General features: G+C 38.9%; 4 protein-coding genes across 11 annotated transcripts in view; 2 read left to right on the forward strand and 2 right to left on the reverse strand.

Annotated features, from left to right (window-relative positions):
- The window catches only part of LOC104820847 (putative RNA-binding protein Luc7-like 1), an 18,360-nt gene extending 16,469 nt beyond the window's left edge, over positions 1-1,891 (reverse strand). For 4 of the 5 annotated variants that reach the window (XR_772986.1, XR_772985.1, XM_019203386.1 and 1 more), the window contains exon 1: positions 1,880-1,891. The gene's annotated coding sequence lies outside the window, so the exon portion shown is untranslated. The remainder of the gene's footprint in view (positions 1-1,879) is intronic. The other variant, XM_010551467.1, reaches the window with a different exon arrangement.
- A 25-nt stretch (positions 1,892-1,916) lies between these two features.
- On the forward strand, positions 1,917-5,509 carry LOC104820848 (AP2-like ethylene-responsive transcription factor BBM2). The gene is made up of 9 exons (XM_010551469.1): positions 1,917-2,255; positions 2,557-2,989; positions 3,290-3,372; positions 3,564-3,572; positions 3,706-3,794; positions 3,917-3,990; positions 4,244-4,294; positions 4,419-4,495; positions 4,636-5,509. Exons 1-9 carry the CDS (start codon positions 2,030-2,032, stop codon positions 5,373-5,375), a joined length of 1,782 nt encoding a protein of 593 aa, XP_010549771.1. The 5' UTR covers positions 1,917-2,029; the 3' UTR covers positions 5,376-5,509.
- A 666-nt stretch (positions 5,510-6,175) lies between these two features.
- On the forward strand, positions 6,176-16,366 carry LOC104820849 (endoribonuclease Dicer homolog 2). 3 transcript variants are annotated; one of them, XM_010551473.2, is made up of 23 exons: positions 6,176-6,821; positions 8,082-8,158; positions 8,503-8,680; positions 9,024-9,137; positions 9,485-9,619; positions 9,941-10,025; positions 10,142-10,203; positions 10,687-10,827; positions 11,111-11,239; positions 11,319-11,448; positions 11,536-11,635; positions 11,823-12,018; positions 12,102-12,262; positions 12,396-12,611; positions 12,694-12,917; positions 13,004-13,275; positions 13,362-13,789; positions 14,046-14,149; positions 14,238-14,434; positions 14,517-14,726; positions 14,993-15,394; positions 15,484-15,762; positions 15,884-16,366. In XM_010551473.2, exons 2-23 carry the CDS (start codon positions 8,088-8,090, stop codon positions 16,235-16,237), a joined length of 4,188 nt encoding a protein of 1,395 aa, XP_010549775.1. In that variant the 5' UTR covers positions 6,176-6,821; positions 8,082-8,087; the 3' UTR covers positions 16,238-16,366. The 3 variants fall into 3 exon arrangements, with proteins under 3 accessions (XP_010549775.1, XP_010549772.1, XP_010549776.1); XM_010551470.2 differs by lacking the exon at positions 6,176-6,821 and adding an exon at positions 6,845-7,523; XM_010551474.1 differs by lacking the exons at positions 6,176-6,821; positions 9,485-9,619 and adding an exon at positions 6,845-7,523.
- A 33-nt stretch (positions 16,367-16,399) lies between these two features.
- Positions 16,400-20,480, reverse strand: part of LOC104820850 (gamma-tubulin complex component 2) — a 7,444-nt gene continuing 3,363 nt past the window's right edge. For both annotated transcript variants that reach the window (XM_010551475.2, XM_010551476.2), the window contains exons 9-23: positions 20,407-20,466; positions 20,207-20,298; positions 19,870-19,942; positions 19,638-19,790; positions 19,413-19,532; positions 19,265-19,318; positions 19,021-19,104; positions 18,838-18,912; positions 18,626-18,754; positions 18,155-18,280; positions 17,949-18,056; positions 17,275-17,337; positions 17,086-17,160; positions 16,752-16,891; positions 16,400-16,670 (exon numbers count right to left, since the gene is read on the reverse strand). In XM_010551475.2, coding sequence (XP_010549777.1) covers positions 16,547-16,670; positions 16,752-16,891; positions 17,086-17,160; positions 17,275-17,337; positions 17,949-18,056; positions 18,155-18,280; positions 18,626-18,754; positions 18,838-18,912; positions 19,021-19,104; positions 19,265-19,318; positions 19,413-19,532; positions 19,638-19,790; positions 19,870-19,942; positions 20,207-20,298; positions 20,407-20,466 — 1,476 coding nt within the window. In that variant the 3' untranslated portion in view covers positions 16,400-16,546. The remainder of the gene's footprint in view (positions 16,671-16,751; positions 16,892-17,085; positions 17,161-17,274; positions 17,338-17,948; positions 18,057-18,154; positions 18,281-18,625; positions 18,755-18,837; positions 18,913-19,020; positions 19,105-19,264; positions 19,319-19,412; positions 19,533-19,637; positions 19,791-19,869; positions 19,943-20,206; positions 20,299-20,406; positions 20,467-20,480) is intronic.

The following is a 20,480-nucleotide window of genomic DNA, read 5'->3' on the forward strand; positions in this document are numbered from 1 at the left end:
CCCCCCCCCCCCCACAAGTTGTATTAATATGTATGTATATGTGAGTTGTATGAATAAATGGTCTTACATGAACCTCTTTGTACAGAAGCATGCATGGTTTAATTAGACGTGGGACTGGTTGATGTTTGATTGTATTGACAAGACCAACAATTTCTAAGTTCTTGCCTTATTTGTTGTAATTTTATATATAATGTGTGTATATATATATATATTCATTTCTATTGTTTGGTTATGTTACATAAATGGAATTCGATAAATGACCAATCACTTGCTAGCATGATTGATTTATTTACCTAATAGATAGAAAAATAAATAAATATATAAGGAAAAAAAACACCAGCTAAAAAAGGGAAAAATATGTATGTCAGGCATGCATGGATCCTTGTAAAGCACAGCAAAAGAGGCAGATATGGAGTGTGATCCCCCGGTTGAAGCGGGCGAGCGACTTGATTATTTGACTTTTGAATTAAAAAAAATACCAAAATAATATCAAATTTTCATATATACGTGTATAATTTGTATATATAATTCAAAAGGAATGCATGCCAAAGCCACTGCAGGTTGATGCAATGTGATAGTGTTATGGGTTTTCGGGCGGGCGCAGGCAGACCTCCTGCAGGCCCTCATCATTTCTCATTCATACAATGTATGCGCAAATACATACACACACACATATGTATATGTATGTATATATCACTCAATTTGCTCGTTTGCTGGTATGTACCTATATGTGTGTGTGTTTTGGTATGAATTTTACACATAGGGATGTGAATATATACATATATATATATATGTATATGTGCATGCATGGGGCAATGTAAAGATATTGGGTAGAGGAGTGGTAGAGCTGCATTTAACTGACAAAATCCAACTGGGCATATGATTTAATAATATGGGTGAGGGTCTCTTTTTTCTTTTCCCTTTTTCCTTATAGTTTTTCTTTAATTTCGTCTCTTCCTTTTATATTTCTTGGTCACTATTTCGGTGGACAATAATTACCATTATATCATATATATATATATATATATATAGTACTAAGTAAAATGGTCATACGGTTTGTAGGTACGAAGCATTCTAGAAGGCGTATATATTGGAAATAATGGAGGGGAATGCGAAAATATAAACAAAGGGGTATCCACAGATTGAGCGAAAGTATCTTACAAGGAAAGTCCAAAGTTTGTAATGCACGTTTATTATTTTAAGGATATAACCACATGCCCTCTGTCTTCTCATTGACCCATGTGTTCACCCTATTACCCTCTAATCTCTGGTCTAAACTATATTAAATTATTTATAATATATACTTTGGATGAAGATAAGATAAGCACGTACTACTGTGATTTGCTCTCTCTGCCTGTGTCTATATCACATATATATGCGTTGATATATATATATATATGTGATTATCAATTATGATGTGTGTGTGTGTGGATTCGTAGATTCCTTATTTTGCTTGTTTCGGGTTTGTAACTTTGAGAACTACCAATTACAAAAAAAAAACTTTGAGAAATACTGTTTATTTTCCCCGACAGCATGTGGAATTTGGATTTTACTATTGGTCCTCGTGTACCCTTTTGTTCTTTTTTTGTTTGTTTTTTACTTAAATTATTTGCATGTATATAGAGAGAGAGTTATTAGGGTTTTTGACTGCTTAATTAATGGTCATTAAAACATAGTAGATTATCCCGAAATGTAATTAATAATGCCCCTTAATCGACCTTCGACCGACTATCTTTCTTTTTCCTCATGCAGAATATTTGGAATTATTATTATTATATATATATATGTGCTGCATCGGAAGAAATGAACATGATTTTTTTGACTTTTCTTCTTCTTCTTCTTCTCGCTCCTCTCTTCTCTCTAGTAACTCGCCAAAAACTCTCTCTTTCTCTTCATGCATGAACCCTAAATCGGTTCTTCTTCTTTTCTCCTTCATATTCTCATTCCAAATTCATATTTAGTATTCCAAGGAATCATAAACAAAAAAAAAGTGTTCATCTTCTCTCTTTCTCTCTCTAAGTTAGATCATATGACTCACATGAACAACTGGTTGGGTTTCTCATCTCTCTCTCCTCGTGATGATGATCAAGATCAAACCCACCGTGGCCACGGCTTCTCCTCCGCCGTGGATGTCCCCGGAGATTGCTTCGATCTCGCCGCAGACGAGTCCTCTGCCGCCGTCGCCGTGCCCGCGATTCCTTCCCCTTTTGCCCTCCTCGACCCCTTCACCAGAGACAACAATAGTCACTCCCGAGGTTTTTTCCCTCTTTTTTTATTTATTGTTTTTTCCTCTTCTTTCAATGCACGCAGCACAGAGACCGCACGTTTATCTATTTCGTTTTTGTGTTTGTTTAGTTCCCCTTTCGAGTTTTTCCATAAGAAAAAAAAATCAAAATAGGGTTTAATGTTTGTTCAAATCACATTAAACTGTATTATTGTTATTGTTAATATCAGTATTATTTGGATGCATATTTTTACCAAAGATCGCGACTTTACAAAGATCCGTTTAGTAATGGTGGAAAAAATTCGTAAGTGTTTCCTGTCAATGTTCTCCAGAGTGGAACATCAATGGCGGTGCATGCAATAGTCAAAATGGTCCGAAGCTTGAGAACTTCTTTGGTCTCAACCAAACCGCCGTTTACGACAGCATTAACATCAACGAGGATAACGCCATAAACTATGGAAACTGCGGCGGAGGCGGTGGCTCGTTTGGGCTTTCAATGGTGAAGACTTGGCTGCGTGACCAACCGGCGAATTATGCTGAGAACAACGTTGACGGCCATGGCGGTGCACGAGGCTTGTCTCTTTCTATGAGCTCGTCTTCCGACAACAAAAATAACAACACCGATAATGATATGAAACACGATAGTTGTGATAGTGCTGTCCAAGAGAAGACGTTGTCAGAGACCACTGTTGGTTTAGAAGCCGTGCCGAGGAAAGCTGTCGACAGTTTCGGACAGAGGACGTCTATATACCGCGGTGTAACAAGGTTTGTATATATGTATATGGACGTCTATATACCGAGGAAATCTCTGTCTCTCTCTCTGTATATATATATATGAATTATATGTATGTATGTGTGTATATCTTTGGAGTTGGATCAAATCGAGGGTGGTTTGGTCTTGTGGTACACCGAAAGGGGACTGTGTATATACACAAGTTTGTGTCGGTTGGTACCAAATAGAGGAAATGATTTTTTTTTCCCGTTTCAATGTATATTGCGACATTCAAATCAATGATATTGTCAGTCTCTTGTTGATTTATTTATGCATGTACGATTGTTGAACAGGCACAGATGGACGGGTAGATACGAGGCACATTTATGGGACAACAGTTCCAAAAGAGAAGGCCAAACTCGGAAGGGAAGACAAGGTACCTACTCCTAACACATATACACGCACACACGTACGTATATATATATATATTTTTATATATCCAATATCCATATGATCAGTATTGAAGTCGTCGAGACTTGAATTATATATATATATGACTGACTCTAGGGTTTTTCATTTTCTTGATGGCCCGGCTTGTTGGATCTCTCTCTGTCTCTTTGTTCGCAGTTTATCTAGGTACGTGAATATATGAAATTAAGTACTTATTCAGAACTTGTATATGTATGTATATATATTTATGCAGTTACATATATACATATATATATATATGCCGTTGGTGAATATGTCTCTGCATTGTGATGGTCTTCAGGAGGTTATGACAAAGAAGAAAAAGCTGCTAGGGCTTACGATTTAGCCGCACTTAAATATTGGGGCACCACAACGACTACCAACTTCCCGGTATTTCGCTTTCAATAATAATTTTAATGCATTGTTCCATATTTTGTATTTATTGGTATGTATTATATTTTTTTTTTAATATAACGCGTATTGTTCCATGCTTTTTATTTATTGATACGTAGATAGGTGATTATGAGAAAGAGATCGAAGAGATGAAGCACATGACAAGACAGGAGTATGTTGCATCCTTGAGGAGGTAATTTGACTTGATAATGGGATATGTTACGTTCCAGTACTTGATGAACATCACATGTAGAAATATACAATATTGTATACGATATTATTTAGTTTTGAGATTCTCGAGATCATTATAATCGTATACGATATTATTTCGTCTATGGTTCAAGGTGAAGTGCATTGCGTGATATTGATTCCCGTAATAGCAAGTTGTTTACCTTTATTATTAATTTATTATTACTAAGAATACGTAAATACGTATATGCATGCAGGAAGAGCAGTGGGTTCTCTCGTGGTGCGTCCATGTATCGCGGAGTAACAAGGTGAATTAATAGATCGTATACGAAAGTAAATGTCGAATTTTTCGGGTGTGTAAATATATACTATAAGTAATATTCTGACATTGTAAGTCACGCAACTTGCTGTAATTGGACGTGAAAAAAAAAGGCATCATCAGCACGGGAGGTGGCAAGCAAGGATTGGTAGAGTCGCGGGCAACAAAGATCTCTACTTGGGAACTTTCAGTAAGTCCATGTGCATATATACACACACAAATTTCTTAAATTTATATTTCAATCCATCCCTAATGGTATATTTCATCAGTTAAAACATTTAAATTCCGCACGCTGACTATTGGGATAACAATTATACATATATGCAATAGGCACGCAAGAAGAGGCCGCGGAGGCGTACGACATAGCGGCCATCAGATTCCGGGGATTGAACGCAGTGACGAACTTCGACATGAACAGATACAACGTTAAGGCCATTCTCGAGAGCCCGACTCTTCCCATTGGGAGCGCTTCTAAACGACTCAGAGAAAGTACCACTGAACAGATGACAATTGCGAGTACCGTTTCAGACGAAGAAAGTTCCCTCAACACTGCAAGTGGAGTCAACAACCTTTGGCCTTCCATCTCGTTTCATCTCCCTAATCAAGGACAGCTTCTGAGCAGCTCGTTGCCAAGATACGATGTCGGAATCGGACAGGGCCGAGATTGGTGCCACCAAGAACAGGATTCCGAGCTTAAGCCGAGCCACGGGTTTCAGCATTTCTTCGATAGCTCGCCCAGTCTCGTGATGGGTTCAAGCGATTCAGTGACTATCTGTGGACGTGAGGACGGGTTTGGTGGCTACCAAGGAGCTGGGTACGGTGGCAGGAACAGCGGATTCGTTGTCCCTATGGCCACATCGGTTCTTTCCAACGAGAACGTGATGATCAATGGCAGTGTATACAGCGTGCCTGACGTTACTTGCGATGCAAGAAACGCGTATTGCCTTGCACAGCAAGCGGCATCGTCGGAGAGGGATTTGCCGATGGGGGTTCCTAATGTTGCAGCCGTTGGTTCTAACATGTACAGTGGAGGGGCTTCATCGACGTTCACTGTTTGGAGAGACACATAGAAAGAATGGGTAGTAGAAAAAGAAAATAACGCTATTTTTCTTGCTTTGTGTGAACTGTTCTTGCATCCTCGGACGGTTTTTATTTCGTCAGACTTTCATTATTCGGATTTTCAGCTTTATGGCCAAATTTTCATGTTCTCATGACTAATGTGATTCAAGTTTCACGTAACCATCCTTAGCATGTCACGTGCGTGAGTGCCGGCATGTGGTCTCGTCTCTCACTCCCTAATAGTGGAAGGCGTAGCCAGAGTTTTATGATTCAAGCCCGTTCTTTTTACAATCTGTAACGAGGGCACGTGCAAATGCTTCTTCTTCGAGCAATTTTCTTGCTGTAAGGTCCCTCGGCTGCCCTTGTATGACCCGATCCTTTGGTTCGGCTCTGTATTTGTATCTATTTCTACGGTTTCCTTGTCCCAAAATGCATGCTCGTTAGACGGAATACGCGTACCCAGTAATCAAGGGATTGATTATCCTTATATTGTGGATTAATTCTACAATGCCTCCTCATAATTCATGTGGTTTGGTTCGGTTGCATGCGCATACAATACATGAACTATCTCATGCGTTTTCTGCGTGCGGAAGTGACAGGAGGGTGTATACATGACTATCGTGGGGGTGGCCTGTCACAAGTTCACGAGGCATCTGATGGGAATATTCTTCTGCAAACGCTGGACCCACATAGGGCCCACATAGGAGCAAAGAGCATAGAGCCATAGACCATTCATTAAGGGCAATTTAGTAATTCGGTAGCCAAAAGGCAATTAGGGTTTTGTGTTTTTTCCTCCTGTGCTCGTGTGTACGCGCAGCTGTCACTCTCCCTCTCTTCTGGTTCTTCAAGACTGTGGCCGAGAACCACCGTCTCCGGCGGGTTCTTTTCGTTATTGCGTCCTAATAAAGTTCCTCCTCTTCCCGAGACGTAGGGCCGAGCAAGGCTCGGTGGCCGAACTCGTTCAATCCGTGTCCTTTTTCGTTTCTTGTTCGTTCTTCGTTTTTTCGGTGAGATTCGAGTGTGAAATCGAGAGATCTTCGGCTCAAACCACAACAGTACCTGTCTCTGGTAAGAAAGAGGATGGTCGATGAAAGAAGAGATTGCCTTTCGTTGTTCTTTTCTAATGGAAGGCTGATGCGGAAACCTCTGCTGCTGGCTTCCATGGCCGTGTACTGGATGTGTCCTTTTGTTCTACATCTATACTTGGACGTCCTGTCTGAGAGCGTTGTCTTCTCTCTTACAGAGCAGTTAGGCTCTTGTTTAAGCATATGAGGTGAACCCAGTCCTTCGTTTTCCTGTCTACAGTTTCGCAGTTTCCATTGTTGCCGATTCTGCAAAACCCAGAAAGTTCAATGAGCATTTCGAGATCCCTGTTGGAGGATTGGTATCATTTCTTGCATGATCTGATCAGGTTGTCTGAAAAATCTTGCCAGATCACCGAGACACAGCTTTTCTAGGTTTTCCCTCTTCCTTTCTAGTGGATTAGAATGATAGGTGATTCAATACAAGGCTAAAGTAAGAATCCTGGGGTTCAGATGAAATTTGCCCATGACATAAGTGACTATTAACTCCCGCAAAAGTTAGATTCTTTCTCTATTTGAACCTCCAGACTAAGGTGATAACCGGCCATCCTATTTGAAAAAAATGAAAGGATTGTGGCATTGCCTAACATTATTAAAAAAAAGTCTGAACTTTAAAATGTCCCAAAAAGTCTTTCAAGAGATGGCATTGCCAATAAGGAAGAAAGATCTGAACTTTAATTCCGGAAACGAATAAAGGTAATTATTTTGGATTTGTACTATATGATTGCCGACCAAGTAAAGGCGAGATTTTTCCCAAAGGGCTGAAGACTTTAATCAACGCTCATGAATTTGGTTTTGGGTTTTTGTCCCATTCTTTGTATTATTTTTTTTCATAATAATTATTGTAGAGTAGAAGCGGTACAGATTCTTGTACGGGGAGGGTCTTGTCAGTCTCCTCTCTCGAATTCCGTTTTCCTATAAAATGCGATCCTTCCACAGCAAGTTCCTTCTTCAAGAAGGAGAAAAGCTCTATTTGAAGACCTCTCCATCTTCTTCTTCTTCTCTCTCATGTCCTGCAAGTTTTCTGTTACCGCCTCCATTGCTGCGATTTCGGGGTTTTTCTCATATTGACCGCCGGTTAGTTCCTCTATTTACGTTTTTTCCGGCGAATCATTTGTGTTATTTTTTTTAATAATAATTATTGCAGAGTAGAAGCGCTACAGACTGTTCATTCAGGCAGGAATTCCTTTATCAGGGTGTTGTCTTTCTGATGAAGGGCTTTCGCCTGGGTTCTTTTTTTTTCCTTCTGCACTCCTTTTTTTTTTCTTCAGTTTGTGCGGCGAAGAGGGGTTTGGTTTACGTTTAATTGTGGAAACTTAGTATTGAAGTATGGTGATTTTGAGTGTTTTCATGGCGTTGATTAGAGGGTTTCGTCCCTTATTTTAAACCTGAGAACAGAAAATTTTGGTTTTTATACGTTGCTTGCTTGGAATGGGACTTTGATTTTGTAACTTTTGTTCCCGTCCCTCCACTTTTCTTCTTTCATATTCTCATTCTCAAGTTTGTTTTGTGATTTGTTGGAGAAGTTCATTTTTTGTCTGCAAACAAGTGGAGAGACAGCGACTGAGTATTGGGTTTTGCTCTTTCTGTTCTGAGTTTGCTGATTCTATTCTTGAACTTTCGTTGGCGTTTTAGATTGCCATGGATGCTGTGGGCATGGAAATACAGAGCAGCGATCAGCTTTCTGCATGTGCTTTACCATTTGCGAGAAGGTGGTGTTTCTTTTCTCTCTTTTTTCTGGTCGTATTTTGTATGGATTTGGTTCGCTGGTTGGAAAAATTCTTCAAGCGAAGGTAGGAAAAAAGTTACAACCTTTGATCATGACGCATTTGTCTCGGCTTCTTGACATATCATAGGTTTTACCTATAATCACAATGGAGAGTATATATGTACAATTTGAATGTAAATCTCGATAACATGAGTTCCAAGTTCCAACTCATGTATTTGAAACTTCCAGTGATTAGTTGAGCAGAGCGTTTGGAGTTCCCTTGTATTTTGCATATATTATTAATCTGTCTGTTCACGTTTTTTATATGGTCTGTTTTTTTTTAATCAGTTATCAGGTTGAGGCGCTTGAGAAAGCAATTAAGCAGAACACAATAGTGTTCTTGGAGACCGGTTCTGGCAAGACCCTGATTGCGATTATGCTTCTTCGAAGCTATGCTCACCTTTTCCGCAAGCCTTCTCCCCACTTTGCAGTCTTCTTGGTTCCTCAAGTGGTGCTTGTCACTCAAGTATGCTATTATCTCTATCTTTTGGTTTATGCTTATGGCCTTAGTAGCTTTGGTGAAGATTACGTATTTGTTTACACTTGTATGTTCGTGTCTTGTATGTGTATCTTTGTGAATTCCTGGGTTTATGCTCTTACTTGCAATGCATATTTTTGAAAGAAACTTTTACACTATATCTCTGTTAGGAATTAAATGAAATAACTAGCAGAAGTGATCTTTTCTCGTACTGTTTGTGAAATGTCTGGACTATCTTTTATCTCATGAGATAAACATTCTTGTCTGCAATTTGTCTTCTTGCTCCAGTTGTTTACTCAACAGTTTCCTTGAATCACTTTATGTTGGTTAGCAAGCTGAAGCCCTGAGATTGCATACTGATCTTCAAGTGGGTATGTACTGGGGAGATATGGGTGTCGACTTTTGGGATGCTTCGACTTGGAAACAAGAAGTTGATAAATATGAGGTTTGATACTCTTTATGTGTATAGAGTGGTTATAGCTCATTTCATTTGTGGACCCTCTACACTAAGATGCACGTGATATATGTTCTGGTTTGGTTGCTCCCTGTTTCATGTAGATTTTGTCAAGTTTTATCTACTATTTAGAGCTGAGTAGCCAGGTCGAGGACTATCTCTGAATTATGTGAAATTCGCCTAATTGCTCATGTTTTGACTCTATGTACGGCTTTGGCTCCTCCCCTTCAGTTGTTTGGAAGTTTGCTTAAGGGTTTAGGATTATAGGATGTTTTTTTTAATCAGTTCGTAAATTCACCATGAACTGTGAATTATATCATTTTGGCAACTCACTGCAGGTGTTTGTGATGACCCCTGCCATTTTGCTCAATGCATTAAGGCACAGTTTTCTAAAGTTAAACCTGATAAAGGTTCTAATATTTGATGAGTGTCACCATGCTAGGGGAAATCACCCCTATGCTTGTATCATGAAGGTCAGCAGTTCATCATACTCTTTCGTTCTGTTTACTTATTTGCATTTTGTCTAATCTGTGCTCTTGTTGTGATTTTGTTTTCTCTGTAACGTTTCTCCTGTGAACGTTGCTAATTGATGATCCACTGCAAGTTTCTTATGCCATTGTATGTAATTTCTGATATAGTGCATCTGCCCGACATTGTCAGATATAAAACACACATTTAGTCCAAATCTGGTGATTATAGGGAAAAAGACCGCATTGCTTTTCAAACAGTAAAATATGGTACTTGAAAGTGATATCTCATATGTTTTTTGACAATATTGTGATTTTCTCATGTAGGATTTTTATCACGAGGAGTTAAAATCTGGAACTTTGAGCATTCCACGAATATTTGGGATGACTGCATCCCCTGTGAAAACCAAGGGTATACACTTTGTCTCGCATAATCGTCTTTATTGACTGTATTATAGATTTTCTTCTGGTTTCTGATTGTCTTTTTCTTTTCTGCATTTGATGTTTCTGTATTTTTTTTAATCTCAGGTGCAAAATTGGAAAGCTACTGGAAAAATATTCTTGAGCTTGAGACTCTTATGAACTCGAAGGTTAATTGTTCTCTGTGAAAACATGCTGTTTATATTTTTCTTCCCGTTTTATCGTTTTTTTAAGATAGGCATATTATCTTCCGTCTTGCCTAAGACATATGCAAGATAAAATTGATTTTTCTATCTGCCATACTCATAATGCAATGATTTAACCTTTATATGTCAATATGTCTAGCAAGCCTGCATTAATGTACAGGTTTTGCTTCTCAAAGGGACAAATATCCGACACGAACAGATCTTCTTGTTTTGGTTCATCTTGTGTTTTCTATGGTTTGGTTCAGCACCATTATCTCATTTGTTAATATACTTGAACCGAGGCTGAAATTACAAAAGTTTCTTGTCTGTATTGAACGTTGATTTGCCCTGTCTGTCTTTGATCCAGTGCTTTTAGTTACTGTTACGATACTTATGAGGCAATTTCTTACAATGAGGCAATTTCTTACAGTTTCATTCTTAGTAACAAGATTCTGCTAATTAATGAAGGTGTATACATGTGTCTCTGAATCTGTACTTGCTGGCTTTATCCCATTTTCTACACCGAAATTCAAGTTCTATCAGCAACTGGAAATTCCATGTTTGGTGCGTGCAAGCTTGGAGGAGGAGCTTGTACGTTTGAAGAGAAAGGTATTCACCCTAATACTTGATATTTGCTATGCGGACTATTCCGATATAGTGATGCTGACTGGAAAGCCAAATCAATTTGTTGCATGTATAATGTCAAGTCTTGGTACGCCCGTGCCTTTGAAGGAGTGGAAAGTAACTCAGAATTATGGGAAAATAGGAGTGGTTTGCTTATGAATGCCCTTGAATAGATTCTGGAACACTCATGTGCCTGTCTTCAGGTCATTGTGTAATCGATGATAAAAGTGGACATTTGATGCTGATAATCAATGCACTTTGTTCTCAGCATCGACTTTTTGTGTCTTCCTTGGATCTGGAGCCCTCCATCGCTGGGTCTATTGAGACGAAAATGTCAAAGATATGTTCCAATCTACTGTATTGTTTAGATGAACTTGGAATTTGGTTGGCGCTAAAGGTATTTGTTGTGTTTGCTGCTTTAAGGTTTTTTGATGTCTGTGGAAAGTAAATATAGTTTATTTTCTTAATTACAACAGGCTACCAAGTCCTTGTCTGCCAATCTAAATGAATTCTTCCCGTGGGGCCAACTAGATACATCTAGCAAGGCACTCATTCAAAATTTTTGTCTTGATGCTTCCAAAGCTTTTTCAGCTTACATACCTTCTGGTACTTTTTCCCTACCAAATCTATTTTGAGATAAATAAAATTTATTGTTTATTTTTTTCCACCTCTGTGGTTCTTCATTTGTCTTAGATCCTTTGTGGAGTATATCAGACAACATAAATGCCAGCTTGGATGAGGGTCTCCTGACATCGAAGACTGTCTGCCTCGTTGAGTCTTTGCTTGAATATAGGTTTGCGTTTCATGCACGTTTTCTGTTCTTCAATGTGAACTTAAGTAGAAGGCGTGGACTATTTGATTAAGGGTTTACATGTTACTGTGATTCCTTTCACCCTCTGCATGATTTCTTGAGTAGAAAGTGTGGACTATTTGATTAATTTTTATTATTTGGTTGAACTCTTGCCTTGTTATGGTTACAGTGCATTGAAGAACATACGGTGTATCATTTTTGTGGAAAGGGTATTAGTAGCCACTGTACTGGGATCCCTTTTGGCTGAGATTTTCCCGAAGTACAATAACTGGAAGACCAAGTACATGGCAGGAAGTAACTCTGGACTGCAATACCAAACTCGGAAAAAGCAAAATGAAATTGTGGAAGACTTCCGTAAAGGCTTGGTATGATCAAATTCAAATCAACAGTTGGGAGTGATCTGCTTATTGCCACTTTGTACTTCTAAGTTTGGGAGATGTTTTCACAGGTTAACATTATAGTAGCAACATCCATTCTGGAGGAAGGTTTGGATGTGCAAAGTTGCAACCTGGTTGTTAGATTTGACCCTTCAGCCACTGTTTGCAGTTTTATACAGTCTCGAGGGCGTGCTAGAATGCAGAATTCTGACTATTTGATGCTGGTGAAGAGGTTTATTAATGAATTCTTAAATTTTAGAAAATATATAATTTCGATGAAAGTGAGACATTGGAGATCGTCTCTATGTGGCGCTCACAAAGATTCTAATATTTCTGTTTTTTAACTGTCTTATTTCCGCTCGCAGTGGAGATCTGTCTACGCACTCTCGGCTAATGAACTATCTCTCCAGTGGAAATATAATGCGTAGAGAGTCTTTGCTTCACGCTTCTGTTCCTTGTCAACCTCTTCCAGATGATACCTGTGAAGAATTCTACCGTGTCGCCGGCACGGGCGCAAGTGTAACTCTAAGCTCAAGTGTTAACTTAATATATTTCTACTGCTCAAGGCTTCCATCTGACGGGTTAGTCTTATTGCAGCTTCATCAGTTTCTATGCCTCTGATTATGGAAATCGCTAAAATATGTCTTTTATTTTCTCTGTAAGGTACTTTAAACCAGCTCCTAGGTTTGATGTAGACAGGGATGGTACTTGCATCATTCACCTTCCTAAGAGTTGCCCTTTAAAAGCCGTTACAGTTCATGGTCATGGTAACATGCTAAAAAAAGCTGCCTGTCTTGAAGCGTGCAAGCAGCTTCACAAAGTTGGAGCTTTAACCGATAATCTTGTGCCTGACATGGTTGTGGAGGAAACTGTTACACAAGAACTTTGTAAAGTTTCTGCAAATCCACTTGTGCTTGTTAATCTTTTCTTAATTTTTATATAAATGAAGATTCCTTAAGATTTAATTGTGCAGGTAGTTATCCCTATAGTGATGAGCAGCCATGTTACTTCCCCCCTGAGCTCATTGGCCATTTTTTAGTAGAGTCAAAGACAACGTACCACTTTTACCTGATAGGATTGAAGCCGTGGTATCCAGATGATTTTCATGTTCAGGATATTTTACTTGGCACTAGAGCTGAGCTTGAAGATGACATTGGAACCACGAGCTTTAAGTTGGGAGTCAAGGGGGGTGCAATAACTGTGACATTAAAGTACATTGGAGTATTTCACCTCACACAAGAAGAGGTATTGCATCCTTTTGTTTTTCGATTCAAATTATTTTTCTCTTGAACTTCAAATGATGTTCAGCATATCTTATTTTTTTTTTTCAGGTTTTTTTGTGTAGAAGATTTCAGATAACTCTTTTACGTACTCTTTTGGATCATAATCCTGAAACATTGACCGAGGCGTTAGATGGATTGCAGTGTAGAAATGGCCCAACTCTTGACTTTCTACTACTGCCAGCAAATCATGGGCATCAGACATCTCATATCAATTGGAATGTTATTAAATCTGTGAATTTCTCTCTTCACCGAGCTGAGGAAAGCCATTTCAGCTCTTGTGCCTGTGGTGCTACTCGCATTCTACATGCAAAAGACGGCTTGGTTTGCGTTTGTGCAGTACAAAACGCATTGGTTTACACTCCGCATACTGGAAAAGTCTATTGTATCACTGGTGTTCTCGAGAATCTAAATGCAAATTCCTTGTTGTCGCTGAGGAATGGGAGCAGACAGACTTATAGGGAGTACTATCAGACACGGTATAAGTTTAGCAAGTTCCTTTTGCACATGATTGCTAACTAAACAAAACTGGGAGCGGTAATGTGTTTTTTGTTCATTGATATTTGATAATACACACTTTTTTGGGAAATTTTATCCTCCTTAGAATGCCACAACAGGAAATTTCTAGTCTTTGCTCAATGCTTCTGGATTTGGATTGTTAATAGAAACATGTGCGCGATTGAGATCGGTTGTTATTTATCTATTTTTGGCCTAATGAGTTATAGTTTCTTGCAGGCATGGGATCAAACTAGGTTTTGTGGATGAACCACTGCTGCGTGGGAGGCACATTTTCACTGTGCATAATTACTTCAATAGAGGCAGGAAGCGAAAGGAGAAAGGTTTGATTGCTGACCCAACCCAAATCTGATCTTTTTTTAAAAAAAATCTATACTTTGCTTAAACCATATCTTATTACTCCCTTGGCAGATCCTGACCAAGATTTTGTCGAACTGCCTCCTGAACTATGTGGTGTCATTCTGTCTCCGGTATCAGTTGATACCATATATACATTCTCTTTTGTTCCGTCTATAATGTATCGTCTGGAATCTTTGCTTATTGCTTACAATCTCAAGAAGATGCATCTTGAGCACAGCACTAGAGAAGTGAATGTTCCTACCATCAAGGTAGAAACAATATTTGATTAGTTCAAAGGTGATAACACTCCGATGAGATAATATACAAAAGCTTTGCCTTGTTGTCTGACAGATTCTGGAGGCAATTACGACAAAGAAGTGTCAAGACCAGTTCCACCTGGAGTCACTTGAAACGCTTGGGGACTCGTTTCTAAAATATGCCGTTAGTCAGCATCTTTTCAATGTTTATCAAAATCATCATGAGGGCCTCCTTAGTTCCAAGAGGGAAAGAATCACTAAAAATGCAATGCTCTGCAAGTTAGGATGTGAGCAGAAACTTCAGGTGACATTTCTTACTATTCCACTTTCCAACATTTTCGGGTTTTCCATGAACCGAGTCCTGGACAATCCTGTTCCTTCTTGTTTTTATACTTCTAAATAACTAAATGCTTGCTCGAGAAAAGAGGCCCCGAGTTGAAAAATCGTGACACCAAAATTTCAGTGTAATAAAACATGCCATGTGGGCAAGATCTGAAGCAAGTTCAATATAGATTTTATGATCTATTGGTGCAGAAAAAAAAGCCGAATATTTTGTTCTTGTGCTTGCAGGGGTTTATCCGCAATGAGTGTTTTGAACCTAAAACATGGATGGTTCCTGGTCAAGCCTACACTCTCACAGAAGATAGCTTGTCTGATTCGAGAAACATATATGTCGTTAGGAAGAGAAATGTGAAACGTAAGAGTGTGGCTGATGCTGTGGAAGCGCTGATCGGTGCATATCTCTGTGAGGGGGGAGAGGTTCAAGCTGTGATGTTTATGGATTGGGTTGGTATAAATGTCAATTTCGCAAATGTACCGTATCAGAGGGAGCTCCTGCCATCCGCTGAGAAGCTTCTTAACGTATTTTACATCGAGTCCCTATTAAACTACAAGTTTCAGGATCGGTCCCTTTTGGTCGAGGCATTGACTCATGGTTCATACATGCTTCCTGAGATTCCGAGATGCTATCAGGTACATTTCTGGTCACTTGTGCGTTTCTACATAGGACAAGACAACGTTGGAACTGTGTTGATGTAATATGTGATCTCTGTCTGTTGCAGCGGCTGGAATTCCTTGGTGATTCGGTGTTGGATTATGTTATTACCAAGTATCTGTATGATAAATATCCTTTTCTGTCTCCGGGATTGCTAACCGATATGCGGTCTGCTTCAGTGAACAACGACCATTATGCTAGGGCAGCAATGAAAGCAAAGCTGCACAAGCATATTCTTCATGCTTCTCATGATCTCCACAAGCACATGACCAGAACAGTTGATGAGTTTGAACATTTACCTTCAGATTCAACTTTTGGATGGGAAGCTGAAACGTCTTTTCCCAAGGTTACACTTTTGCCTTCAAACTCAACGAAAGGATATGTTTCATATTCTTTCTTCCTGTTGTCTTAGGACTATTCTGGGCTTTGTTTTTTTTTTTTTTTTTTTTTTTTTGTATTGCTGTCAGGTTCTCGGAGATGTGATAGAATCTCTAGCAGGTGCAATCCTTGTGGACTCAGGATACAACACAGAAGCAGTGTTTGCAAGTATACAGCCGCTTCTTGGGTGTATGGTAACTCCAGAGACCCTCAAGATACATCCTGTGAGGGAATTGACTGAGTTATGCCAGAAAGAGCATTTCGAGATCAAGAAAGAAAAGGGTTTCAAGAACGGCAAGGCTTATTTCACCGTAGAGGTTAAAGCCAATAGAGAAACGTTTGTTCATACATCCAAGGCCCCTCATAAAGATACGGCAAAGAGGTTGGCTTACTTGGAAGTCCTCAAGTCTCTTAAGGACACAGCTTTTGGGATTGGCTCTTGAGAGGTCAAAATTTCTCACCTCAGTTCCAAATTATTGTCCTTTGTGCTCGACTCAGGCTGAGTCCTGGAGTTGTTGGAGTGTCTCGTAGTAAAGATGTATTGGCTACAATTAAAAAGGTTTATCAATGAAGCTTCGTGTAAAACCAGAAAAGACACTTGGGCATCACATCAAAGTAACTGGTGTATACATTAAGCTTTTGAGTTTGAACACATGAAACTGCTCAGTGTCACCCCACAAAATCCAGTTACACCCTGGTTTGGTAATAGGAATAGTAGTGTGACTGTGTTAGAAACACAATCTCTCTCTCATTCACTCCTTAGTAACACCAAGAATCCATTGCGCAAGATGAGTCAAGTATGGTTCTGCCTGAGAGCTCTTGCTCAAGATCGGTCCTAAGCTCTGCAACTCCGAGTTGAATTCCTTTTCGAAATTGCTGCAAACACAAAAGAAGATTGAAAAAAAGAGAGTAAAGGACACGACTTTTGCATAAAGTTGCGACCTTTTCACTACTTACAATATGGACTCTCTGACAATTGTGTCGTTTGTCATTGTCTTCTGTGGAGACTGGGTGTTAATGACATCTATAGAAGAAGATATTAACCATTGTGTGGCTGCAGCATATTGCAGGCACACCGATTTCAACTTTTCCACTTTCTGTAACATGAAACATTCCCATTGTCAAAAACCCATGAGAGAACAGTATGAATGACATTGTCAACAATCATTTCATTTATACTCACATCTGCTAGTAAAATCTCTCTTTAAATCATTCATTTGATAATTTGTAGAGTCTAACTGTTCAAATTCGTATAATTTCCTCGTTATTAAGGAAACATAGAAGTACAAACCTTGAGCACATCTGGCAAAAGAAGCAAACATTCTCTCAGACACTTGTCAAGAAAGAAGTCGTGATGCTGGATCACCTGTCAGAAGGTACACAAGTAAATGTAGGGAATCAGAGCATTTAAACATGTAAGAAAACATGTTTAGCCAGTGAATAAAAGTCTAAACTATAATGAAGTAAGTCCTACACATACCTCGTCTATGCTCTTCGCAGATTGTAGTCTACCATGCATCACATGCCAATTAGGTTCAAGAACCTGAAGAGAGACAACCCACGTGGTGGTGAGGAATTACATCATTAGAGAGCCATTTGAGAACAAAAGATGTACAAAACCGAAAACCAGAATGATCTCATAAAGAATTATTATTTCATCATAGTTCTTTTACTGGGTCTGGACAGAAACACCGATCACATCTGCTCAATGCCCCATGGAAAAAGAAATTGGAGTTATAAGTTTGTAATCCTTTATAAGGATACTCCTACCCAATTTGTTTTTAAATCTCTGATTCAGGCTAGCATGACCACCGCATAAGCTATCGCTATTTCTCGTAACCCTAAATGTTGATTGCATTGTTTAGTCTAGCATAATCTTATTGCTTACTATGTCCAAAATCATGACAGGCGAGCAGCATCCACAAATTTAAGCAAAATCTTTATATAGAAGCACATTATTTAAGATTTAGCACTCATATAAAACATTCTAGGACGACCTCTTTCCAGAACTTACAACCCAAAATCACAACGGTAACCAGGGTCTAAATTTGTAAGCAAAATCCTTACAGATTGGGAAACCAAGAAATTTCAAATCCCAGGGCAAAGAAATGCTCAAAGCAGACACAAAAAGAAAAGCAGAAAAGTAAGACTTACCTCAAAAGTGAGATAGTGCAGAAGGCTACTAATGAATTTAAGCATGCTACGGCAGAGAAGGGATGATCTAGGTATTGCCGTCCCTTTGGAGTTCAGAGACCGAATACCCTGCGCAATTAGACATCATTTTGTTAAGAGAGGAAAAGAGAATACAGTGTTTCTTAAGAAACAAAGTTGGCAAGCCTCCCATAGAATATTAACCATACTTGATGTGTCTGCCAAGCTCCACAAAGCTGGCGTTCCACATGTTTGCAATGAAAGAGAAAGCTAAAAATCAACTGGTACTTTGATAGGGCTTTGTTTGATATGACAATAGACAATGGCCACTGAACCTGAAAACAGAAAGCAACAACCAAAAATAGCTAAACTAGAGAATCAACATTCACAAGAGAGGGAATCTATAATATGTGATGGGGTAGATTTCTTTCAATCATATTAAGTAGGAAGCATTTTTAGTATGACAAAGTCAACATTCTCAATCGGGAGAGTAGAAAATGCATTCTGACGTCTGACAAACAGTTTTTTGTATATTCCAAAACAATAACAAGAAAAATATCAACTGTTGAATGGCTAGTACATATACTAGCAGGCATTTTAATTAAAATATAGATGCAGAGAGATGGTTATAAACAAAATAATAATAATAATAATAATAATAATAGAGTATAAGAACATACCTTGTAGCTCAAGGAAAATGTCTCCAGACCAGTGATGCTCACTGGGTCCTCTAGACCATTGCTATCACAAACTGCTTGAAGTTCAGATTCCTTGTGCGTTCCCAAAGCCTTAAGCAAAGAAACTCGATCCTGATATAAGCACGCAAAATGAGAGCAAAGCATATTAGTTCACAAAGTTATCTCGTCCAAGAAAAAAAATATTTGCTGCTTACCACACAACAAGTTAAGTCCTCATGGCAAGGATCTGCGGCAGCTGCAGTGGTCCGTAGAGCAAGATCTAACAAAGACTACAAGAGTGCATACATTCAGATATCAGCCAACAAGCAGAGAATTCTAACTTTTTGAAAATAGTGCTAGCTTTCTATGTTGATGTGCTCTAGAGAGCCGAGATAAACCTGCAACTTTTCAACAGATATCTCACTAGATTTTTTGTTGAGCTCCTCTCGGGCGATGTCCATAAAATGAACCAAGAAATCACCCTGTAAAATTGTTAGATTGATAATTTAGAAGTTAGCTGAATGAAGATCAACAACAGGGTTACATATTCCATAAGTAACACGTTCACACTGGCAATTTGTCCCTGGAAAATACTTGATGAAATTAGCTAATCGTTTATTGAGAAGTACAGAATAGGTATACCTGGTCAAGAAGAAGATAGTGCTTTATGGATCGGAGTCTTCCAATGAGGTCATACTGTTTATATATTCATGGTCGGTGAGTGGTGCAATGAAGAGGGGAAGCAATAGAAGATAATTTAAAAAGCTAAAGCACTAAAAAAAAATCTCACCTTTTCCTTTATGAGATTTAAGAGCTCAACACTTGCAAATTCGTGAGCAGCCTTTACGCAACCAAGATAATGATGATTCGAACCAAATATTGCTAACTTAGATCTCTCTGAGATGGGAACCTGTCGATCAGAACCAATGTCACATATGATTTCATGAATAAAGAAACTTTACTGCTTGAACAATAGGAATTAATTACAAGACAAAGCCATCCACGACTCATTAACCTGAACATGGTGTCCACATTCTCTCATCACATTTAGATATTTCCCTGTGGTCAATATTGTTGCTGCAATGTTCGCAAGAAAGCTAGGAATGCCATCCTTGAGGCTGTATCGGTGGCTCCAATATTTAGCTGTTGAGTCCAGACTCAGGCTCTCCTGCAGAAAAAAAATTGAAATTGTAATATAAAAAAAAAATCAACAGCTATGCACATACTTCTGGGAAAAACCAAAGTACCTTTTTAAGAGACTTGTTCTCAGCAATGAAAAATTCCCCATAAGGATCATCAATGACCCCTTCATACACCCACCTAATTTAAAAATGAAATTCAAGTGAGTTGATGCCCTCGAGCAAAGCGTGAAGCATCTGACAGAAAAGGCTAACCTATATACACAGATAAATTCAGAAAATGCCTTAAAATGTGATGAATCCTTCCAAGAAAAAGAAAGCTATGATGAAGAACTGAGTTTTTTTCCTTTTTGCATGCAGCTCAGATATAATTAAAAGGGGAAAAGAATAGAGAAGAAATTGGAGAATTTGCAAGCAAGACACATGCTGAGACTTGGAAACAAACCTTTCCAATATGCTCAGGTACGCATTGCTTGCACACTCAGTCATTTTCTCCAGCAATGACCTCACTGAATTATCACCAGCCATCGCTTTGGCCTAGGCATGAAATATGTCCAACTTAGGAAAGATAATAAGAAAGCCATGTTCCAAATATAAAAGGGAGATTTGAGAATAAGCATGTCTGCGACTAAAGCTAAGTTTTACCTGGCTCTGCAAGAGGTTAAGAACAGAAGAACCAACAAAATTATTAGAAGAAGCCTGCTGCACAACTGCCGCCA

Source organism: Tarenaya hassleriana, unplaced genomic scaffold (assembly GCF_000463585.1).
Source record: "Tarenaya hassleriana unplaced genomic scaffold, ASM46358v1 Cleome32, whole genome shotgun sequence".
Lineage (NCBI taxonomy): Eukaryota > Viridiplantae > Streptophyta > Magnoliopsida > Brassicales > Cleomaceae > Tarenaya > Tarenaya hassleriana.

Excerpts from the sequence above, each read along its gene's own strand:
- LOC104820848 (XM_010551469.1), top strand. The coding sequence starts at position 2,030 with ATGACTCACATGAACAACTGGTTGGGTTTCTCATCTCTCTCTCCTCGT. Across the intron at positions 2,256-2,556 it reads CAACAATAGTCACTCCCGAG|AGTGGAACATCAATGGCGGT; the intron begins GTTTTTTCCCTC and ends AATGTTCTCCAG. Across the intron at positions 4,295-4,418 it reads ATGTATCGCGGAGTAACAAG|GCATCATCAGCACGGGAGGT; the intron begins GTGAATTAATAG and ends TGAAAAAAAAAG.
- LOC104820849 (XM_010551473.2), top strand. The coding sequence starts at position 8,088 with ATGGATGCTGTGGGCATGGAAATACAGAGCAGCGATCAGCTTTCTGCA. Across the intron at positions 10,204-10,686 it reads AGACTCTTATGAACTCGAAG|GTGTATACATGTGTCTCTGA; the intron begins GTTAATTGTTCT and ends TAATTAATGAAG. Across the intron at positions 13,276-13,361 it reads TTCACCTCACACAAGAAGAG|GTTTTTTTGTGTAGAAGATT; the intron begins GTATTGCATCCT and ends TTTTTTTTTCAG.